We start from the raw sequence: 9050 nt of genomic DNA, 5'->3' as shown, positions 1-9050 counted from the left end.
TTATAATTTACAAGAATATTTCACCTTATGTTGACACTTGAGAATTTAAATTGTTCTGAAATTTTCAATGTCTTCTATACTTTTAAATTGTTGTAATAATTTTTAGTTTGAATGATGTAATTTACGGTTCGTAGTTCATATACTAATACATGTAAAATGCATGTTTTAATTGAATTTATATACAAATTGTGATAATATTAATTGTGCGTACTTAAAGCTTTGAAAAAAATCTACTTTCATCATTTTGTCATTTTCTAACCCAAATTCGTCTCTATCTTAACCTATCTTATTTTGGACTCGTCCCTCACGCATCTCATCCTAATTAGGAATAAGTTTATATTCAAAAATTGATTCAATCAATATTTAGGTCTGGTAAAAAACATGCTTAATCCGTCTGACGCTCACCAATGTAACACTCAATTTAAAGCAAAATACATCAATTAGAATTCTTCATTATTATTAACTTAACATTATCTTAATTCAGAAAAAATAATTAATAATAACTACTTACAAAAGATATAAAGATATAAAGTTGAAGTATTTTTTTAGAGTTTTTCCTTTATTTTATTTTTGGTTTCCCATAAGTATCCTTGCTTGCACTGGAGGCAATCCTATCCGAGCCAGGAATATTAGGTTTTTCCCTATTTAAAATTCATAAAAAGCAACTCATTCAATTTCGAATTGATAACGTTTTTATTACCACAAATAAAATATTTAGATAAGTATTTTAAATTTTACTCGAGATTTTTTTTATACCACAATCATCCTCCATTAACAAGATAAGACAAGACAAGTACGCAACTATGGATGGCGAAGTTCATCCTACCAAAACTGTCAAGAAAAAAACGTAATCAAGGAGGCAAGAAACTATCTACAATAACCATCAAATTTATATAAACTTTTAGTCATCAACTTAAATAAAATTTTCAAAACAAATCAATTTCTACAAATTCCAAATAAAAAATCACTTAAAAGTTAAATAAATTCCTAATATATTTCATCCATTAAACAGATGATTTTTGCTGGACTTCATACCTCTCATTCTGAAGATTAGATTTGGACACAAAAAAGAACATAGTTTCCACAAACTCAATATAATGTTCAGAATACATAAAGCTTTTTTTCACAGGAATAGGTATTGCTTTACCAGTACAAATAGTAGTCTCACAATGCCATGGCATACTTGTAATTTTAATCATACAATGATATTAATATCATGCAACAGCTACAAAGCATCTTCAAGGGACACACCACAAGATTTATTCACCAAGGTGATATCATGCAACAGCTACAAAGATAATATCATGCAAACAGCTACAAACTCTCAACATTTTATCACCTACATCCCCCAACATGATCAGCCAAAAAACTACTTTCCAAGCTTACGCTTCATGGAAAATCTGCCAAAAGCACACACAGCTGGCACATTAAAACCTACCGATTATTTTCGTATGTTCCGTTGTTGGCTTATGTTGTGGAACCAGCTTGTTCACATAAGTCCAAGAGATCCAGGGTCTGAAAAATCAAATAGAAAATCACAACCCATCAATGAGAGAATAAACTAATGGTGAGTGGTGATAAATCATTATCACAGTAATACTTTTCTACATGGAAACAGATATTCCACCATACCTCTGGAACTGACAGCTCAAGACGAAACTTTGGACCATCATAATGATGCAATACTGGCCTGAACGAATCTTCTTCCAATGCCTTACAAAGTTTCCTGACACGGATTCTTACCTAAAAATGGAAACGAGGAAAATCGATTACTATTCATCTAACTTTGTAGAGACAAGTTGCTACTAGATGGACAGTTCCAGTACTAAATCCTAGATTCTTCTACCTGAGCTGGAAACCTTGACTCGCCTTTGCACTTTTTGTCCTCCCAGGCAGTTGGATCTATGTTAGAGCCCCCAAAAGTTGTTGCCTGCAAAGAACTTCCAAAGTAAGCTAATCAACTCAAGCTCAAGTTGTATGTCATCAACTTTTTATTCCCTTCTTTAAACTTACTCAAGAAGTTTTAATAAAGGTTTTAAAAATAAAGTAATCGAGGAGGCAAGAAACTATCTACATCTTAAGGACGGAAGGTTACCAATCTCGAATCAAATAACATGCCGAAGTGATGGACAAGAAAAAACTGTAGAGACCAACTTTTAACAATTCATTTTCATTTTAAGAAATAGGTATCCTATAACTGGCTATGCCACTGCAGCTCAGCAGAAATTCCTAAATTTTACCCCTCTAATTCTATGAGTGACATGAGAGAAAAATGCTCATGATTTCTGACAGATAATACTTCCATGCCTACAAAATTTCCTAGGCAAAGCACTCCAGTTTTGCACCACACAAATAAATTTCATGGTACTGCACTGATCTTGAGTGTAGTCGCCCCCTGACAAATTATAGTTGGCCTCATTTGTTAACAACATTGTTTAAACAAGGGATCTAAATCATAGAGAGATAGATCATTTGCCAAGGAACACCATTCATGACAAAAATTATGATATCATTTGATCCATGTAGCCAACTCCACCTAGTGGGATTAAGGCTTGATTATTGTTGTTGTCGTTATTGTATCGTTTAAACAAGGGACACAACTTTTAATCCTTCATTGCCCGAAGATATGGTAATTTCCTGCACAGATTGAAGCACAACATAATTAACTGTAATCTGAGAAATTAAGAATAGTCCACCTCAAAAATGCCATGAAGCTGATGAGTGGTATAGTTATACAGAAACAGAGGTAACCCTGGAGTTATTGCCCGAACAGAATCCCGATACCTTGGAGGCAAACCTGCCAAAAGAAATGCAGGAGTCAGTCCTCAAGAAGTACTTGATTAAAAATCTTTAAGATAAAAAATGGATTATACTTAATTTGCACACACTAAAATGCTATATTAGGCTGTGCAATCATCGTGAAATTAAAATCTTTATACACAGACAATTTCAACAACCAATTCATGCCCATTTTCCTAAATATACTACGGAGGTTTTTTTCCTCCCAATCTAATGAACCCGCATTACAGATACTGCCATTTGAATCTGCCAAGTACATGTAATAAGTAACATAGCATAGCTAAAAATATACAAATTACTCAAAAAAATAACATTTATAATTTTATATCCAAACCATTATCACCAACATGCTTATGAGAATTACCAAATAGCTGGTGCTTCAGGTCTTCCTGCATTGTGTCGTTGTTACAGACAAAAATGTATCCACCAAGCACCTCATTACGTGGTAGTGTCTCAGCTGCAGGCAAGGTCTTGAACCTTTTGTCAGCTGCATTTGAGTTGTTGTTTTCATTGTTGTTAGCATTGTTGCTGTTATTGATAGGCTCTTTACTGTGCTGAACATTACCACTATACTTGTTGCCATTCATGTTCCCCACCAAGTTCAAATTGCTTTTGTGGTACACTGCATTCATGTTGTATACCCCATTTCGAAGTGAGTTTTTGCTCACAGTTTCAGTAAATTTGGAGTCAAGATTCAACATGCTTAAATTGAGATTATCGAATTTGTTCTCTTCCTGGAATCCATATTTATCATTTGACCTTGTTTCAATGGGGCCCTTATAAAAATCAAGATTATTCATACGCTCCCCCTTCAGTCTTGTCTGCTCAGCCAACTTAGAAGCAACCATAAACCATTTGTGATCCTCTGATGCTTTTGAGTGTCCACGAAGCTCATCACCCAATTGCCAGAAACTGAGTGTGCTATCCATCTTTTGAACCCTAGTATGTTAAAAATACTAGACCTAGGTAACATAGTAAACCAAACAAAAATTAAAGCGAGAAACAGGACATATCAAACACATGAGGCTGGAGAAAAAGAAAATACATAAATAACATCTTCCTCTTTTATAGGGGAGCATGTAGAGTCCATCCAAATATTGTATGAAGGCCAGTGACAGTGAGTAAAGAATATCAAACTAATATAACCGACAAAAATCTTTAAGCTGACATGGGTCAAATTCTTGAAAATTTGATAACACGAAACAGAAGAGGCTCCTATCAAGTGGGGTCTGCAGAGGGTAGATGTACGTAGGGTTATCATCACAAGTGAAGAGGTTGTTTCCAGAATTTGAACTCATGACCTCCAAGTCACAAGGCAAGCAACCTTACCGTTGCGCCAATGCTCAACCCCTTACATCCAGTCTAAAATTACATCAATTTTGAGGACAAAAAACAATAAACCACCAAATGATAACAAAAGATTATTAAAATATGTAAACAAAAGCATAATTCGAAGCATCTCGGGGATTTTGCAACTTTATAATAAGAACTTAATTAATTAAAGATGATTTCTTAATATTAAGCCGCTTTCAAGCAACTCTCCACAAAATTGAAGTTACCATAACCATCCAACTAGCTAGAATCTAACAAATCTGACACAAAATCCCGAAGGTAACAAAGCGAGTTCAAATTAATAAACCTTACAAAAACAGAAAGAAAAAACAACAACAACAAATCTTTTAAGTACACTAAAAATAAATAGAATGCATAAATTAAAAAAAAAAGCAAAATCTTCTTCATAAAAACTGCAAATTAAACGAAATAACAAAGATCTCAAAAATCAAGCAAAGATCCAAAGCACACACTCACAAATTATGAAAAAAAAATAGTGAAGTAAATTGGAAAAAAAAACATCACAGTGAAGTGAAGTGAGCAAAATACAGTTAAAATATGGAAGTAAATGAAGATTAAGGTTCCAAATCTAGATTTGATTCCGAAGATTAATGCATGGATTGAGAAAATTTAACATAGAAATGAATAAATAAGAAACCCTAAAATTAAGGGATGAAGAAGAGAGAGAAAGGAAAAAGATTAACCTTTTAAGACTTTCGCTTAGAACTTCAAAGACGCGAGTGAGAGAATAGAAATGAAAGAGAAAGTGCAACGAAGCTTAACAAGGTTCATTTCCTTATGGTTTTACGGAAATGCCTATACATGTATCAATATATTACGTAAAATGCCACTCATTGTTTTGACTTTGTTTTTATTTTTTTAAGAAATATGTTAATGGTATACCTTATTTTTGACGTGATAAGAGTGATTGTATATAGTATAAGTGGAATTAGGATGATGAGTAGTATATTAATTCATATATGTTTTTCCACTTTTTGTATTATTTTATATATCATCAACTCTAATTGATTGAAAAAAATTATTTAAATTAAAATTATAATTATTAAATGTTTTTCTGACCAATCATTGACACAAACTAATGGGAGAGTACTCTCATTATACACATATCATCTAAGTTTTAGTAAAATTAAATAAATCATACTCATTATTAAAAGCTATATAAATCATTTTTAATTATATACAAACATTACAATAACTATTGCATATGAGAGATAAATATAATTTTTTAAATAAAAACAAAAATGATTACGAGTATGCGAGTTAATGTCTATTTATTATTGTAGTTAGTTACAATATAGTATAAGATTAATTTAAATATCTCCTTAATATTATTAATATAGTTTATAATGAACAAAAAATGATGAATAAACATTTACTTTAAAATTGTATTGACAATATATTATATTTTGTTTGAATTAATTATATGTGTCATTATTTTTGTTTAAAAATTATATTTATTTCTACAATAGTAATAGTGTAATATATGTATGTAAATAATTAGTTTGTGTAGGTTATGAATAAATGATTTGTGTAATAATTTGACTAAAACTTAAGGTGTGTGTGAGTGGAATTCAATCATTATTTTATAATTCAGTTGATCATGATTTTATTGTAGGTTTTGAATTTTGAAAATCGAATAAACTAAAATTGAACCAATGAATTGTTTATATATATTTATTATTTTTAAAATCTCAGACGTGGGTGACCCAGCTGCATTCTTTCCAAACCTTCACAACCCTCTTCTGTTCAAAATCTATTATTTTCCTATTTAGCTATTTTGTAAAATTGAAATTTGGAATTGAGAGAAAGCATGGTTTTAAATTGGGAATATTTTATTACATATTTAGTTTTACAATATGTTTATCCATTTTATATTTTTTTTTTCCCTTTTTAGAGGGTTCTTTATTTTTATATTACTACTTTTTTTCCTCATATTTTTGTAAAGATAATAAATAGACATGCTTATAGCATGCTGGTCTTTTATATCGAAATAGGCCTTTTAAGTTATCTTTTGTTTTAGAGTGATTTTAGAAAAATAAATAAATTAACTCTATAGTTCAAGACTCATTATTAAAGTTTTTATTTTAAAACAATAACATTAACAAAATTAAATTTCAGACAGAATAAAAAATTAGGTGGACAGATTGAAAATAAAAAAAAATATAAATCTAATCTAGTAGTTTTACCTTTTTTGAACTTAATTTTAGGATTTTGTTTACCTCAACACTTATAAGTTTGAGAATTTAAAGGTCGATAGAATAAGATGAAACCTAATGGAATGAAGAAAAAAAGGAAAATAATATATTACCTCCTAGTAATTCTAATATAAGTTTTTCTTATAAAAAATTCCCAACATATGAAACTTCATTTATCAATTTTTATTTCCATTCTACTTCAATTCATCTATTCAAAGATAGCATAAAATTAAGGACAAGATTTAAAAGATGTAAGCTTAAATGGAGAAACCAAGTTTTAATGCATTAATAATAAATAAAGTTGCACCTTTACTAACAAATAAAATTTTTAGCCTAGTGGTAAGTGTTTGATCCTACATATCAAGTCACAAGTTTAATTTGAAGGTAAGATACAATAAATGCTGAGATCGAGTGTGTTGGAGTTGGCTTACCTCCTATCTTTTTTAAGTATTATTGAGGGTATTCTCTTATATTTTGAGTAAAGAAATTAATTTTTTCAGGATTCGTAATTGTCATTCTTAACAAGTTTTATTATTAGGAGATGGAAATGTGACACTAACTACATAGGAACTAAGTTTTGCTTTCATTAATAATAATTAATAAGTGTTTCATCGAACATTTTATAACTCAATATATAAGAATTATGCTTAACGAAACCCTTAATTTTAATATATGGACAACATCAGAGATTTTACCATTTCAAATTGAGATATCATACATTGTGGTGCATAATGTAATCCAATTTTTTGGGTCATGCGTGAATTTTGATGGAATAAAAAATATTATTTTATTATTATGTGTTACTATTAATTATCATAAATTAATTAACTAATCATAATCCATGATAATGGTAGGAAGTGTTAGATCTGGATATAAAGTTGAGAAGAAACAGCAATATTCATTTTTAATTTGTAATTAAGAATAATTGAGTAATAAAAATTAAAAGAAATATACATAATTGTTTTAAAGTTTTAAAATAACATATTAATTCTAAATAATAATAATAAATAGTTAAAAATGTTAAAGAAAACTGTACATTTACTTAAAATGTAGCTCTTTGTTAAAGACTTCAATTCATCGTTGAATGAATTAAGCTTAAAATTTTCAGTTATTTGTTTTTCAATATAATTCACTATATTGTCTACAAGAAATTAATATTCTATTTTATTATATAGTCTTGTTTGGTTGTATTTGTTGCTGAAAATGATCTTCGTATAGCAGCTAAACTATAATAGTTAAGATAAGACGAATAACTCGATTAAGCAAATAATATGCATTCACTTTTCTCGTATCGTCAAAGTTGCACTTATTTTGAGAGTTTTTCAAATCTAAATGACTAACAACATCAACAATAAAACGGTGAAATTGACATCATAAGTAAATCTTCTTTTACTCGTATTGAAATCAATAGGGTATAATTTTTGCACAAAAATACATATGTTTTCAATATTAAATGATTTACAAAAATCTTATAATATTAGGACTTTTACTGCAAAGTATGACAAAAACCATATGTGATCTCATATAAGTGTAAAATCATTATGAATTCAAATGAAATAAAAGTATTATAAGCAATATCAACATCTGCATGTATAAAGAATTTTATCTATTATTTATAATTTTTTAAAATGATCACATAATTTATAGAGGGTAAAAAGAAATATTTTAAAAAAAGTAAAATAATATTTACAAAAATTTGAAATAAAAAACTAGGGGTAGATGCTCCAACCTGCCTGCACTAAGCTCACAACTGGAGATAGATATTCTCAAATTCAATTATACATGTTATAATCAATATCCTTACATACTACAATTAGAGCTCAGCTTTATTATATTATTCATTTGTAATTTATATGATTTATTAGAAAAATATTTATTTATTAATGTGAACACTCATTTTTGTCTGACCTAGAAAAAAACCAAAACATTTTTCAAAAATAATTAAATAAATAATGTTAAATAGGAAAGTCAAATCAATGTTATTAAGGTTCATACATCTAAATGATTAGAATCAAAATTCAAATCTAAAGTGACTTTATTTTATTTATTTTATTATTTTTGAAATCATGATATTAAATTAATAAAAAATAATTAAAACTATTTTTATGGTCTTTTATAATTATTTTCGGATTAATTAAAATAATTAAATACATAACAAACTAATTCAAATTTAAAAATGAGATAACAAAACAAATAGTAAAATTTGGGTCAAAACTGTATTGTTAGGATTCCTAAAGTTAAGTAATCAGACGAAAAAATGGTTAACCTAATTTTAGGGATTTATTGGTTAAACTTTTATTATAAATATAACTTAGGTTACAAAAAACACTATACCGGAAACACTGATAAGATTGAAAAAATGCAAAGCGTAAACTCCAAAAAAAACCCATGTGAGTCACTGTCAAAAAGAGAAATTGTCAAAAAAAGTAATCTACTGCAACCAAGAGTATTTCAGTCATGTGCTCTCATTTCCACGTCGAGCCACAACCATCTGATGCATATACTTTTTTCTTCCAAGCGATGACTTCAGGAAGAGCTGTTAGATATTTATGTAACGTCAAGCGCACCATATCGTCCAAGTAGTAAAATCCGGTAAAGTACTGGGATATTGTCCTCAGAGAGCAGAATGGATGTACACTGATTCCTATAAGAATGAATTGATTATATATTTACAATAGTGTGTTTATAAAATTTTATGTTTAA

The 9050-nt window shown here is 29.0% G+C and overlaps 1 protein-coding gene across 2 annotated transcripts; it reads right to left on the bottom strand.

The window, feature by feature from the left end:
- LOC109344361 (B2 protein) lies at nt 1065-4936 on the bottom strand. Of its 2 annotated transcripts, none has more exons than XM_019583113.1 (6): nt 4836-4936; nt 3164-3761; nt 2697-2797; nt 1847-1930; nt 1586-1743; nt 1065-1538 (listed from the first exon to the last, which is right to left on the bottom strand). In XM_019583113.1, exons 2-6 carry the CDS (start codon nt 3726-3728, stop codon nt 1490-1492), a joined length of 957 nt encoding a protein of 318 aa, XP_019438658.1. In that variant the 5' UTR covers nt 3729-3761; nt 4836-4936; the 3' UTR covers nt 1065-1489. The 2 variants fall into 2 exon arrangements, with proteins under 2 accessions (XP_019438658.1, XP_019438659.1); XM_019583114.1 differs by having other exon boundaries at nt 1065-1515; nt 1633-1743.

Source organism: Lupinus angustifolius, chromosome LG03 (assembly GCF_001865875.1).
Source record: "Lupinus angustifolius cultivar Tanjil chromosome LG03, LupAngTanjil_v1.0, whole genome shotgun sequence".
NCBI lineage: Eukaryota > Viridiplantae > Streptophyta > Magnoliopsida > Fabales > Fabaceae > Lupinus > Lupinus angustifolius.
This window is presented reverse-complemented; position numbering and strand designations above follow the sequence as displayed.

Bases quoted from the DNA above. Each gene is read 5' to 3' on its own strand.
- LOC109344361 (XM_019583113.1), bottom strand. From the start codon at position 3,728: ATGGATAGCACACTCAGTTTCTGGCAATTGGGTGATGAGCTTCGTGGA. The intron at 2,798-3,163 runs GTAATTCTCATA...TTCTTTTGGCAG, and splicing joins CCTGAAGCACCAGCTATTTG to GTTTGCCTCCAAGGTATCGG. The intron at 1,931-2,696 runs GTGGACTATTCT...AGTTCTTTGCAG, and splicing joins AGCTTCATGGCATTTTTGAG to GCAACAACTTTTGGGGGCTC.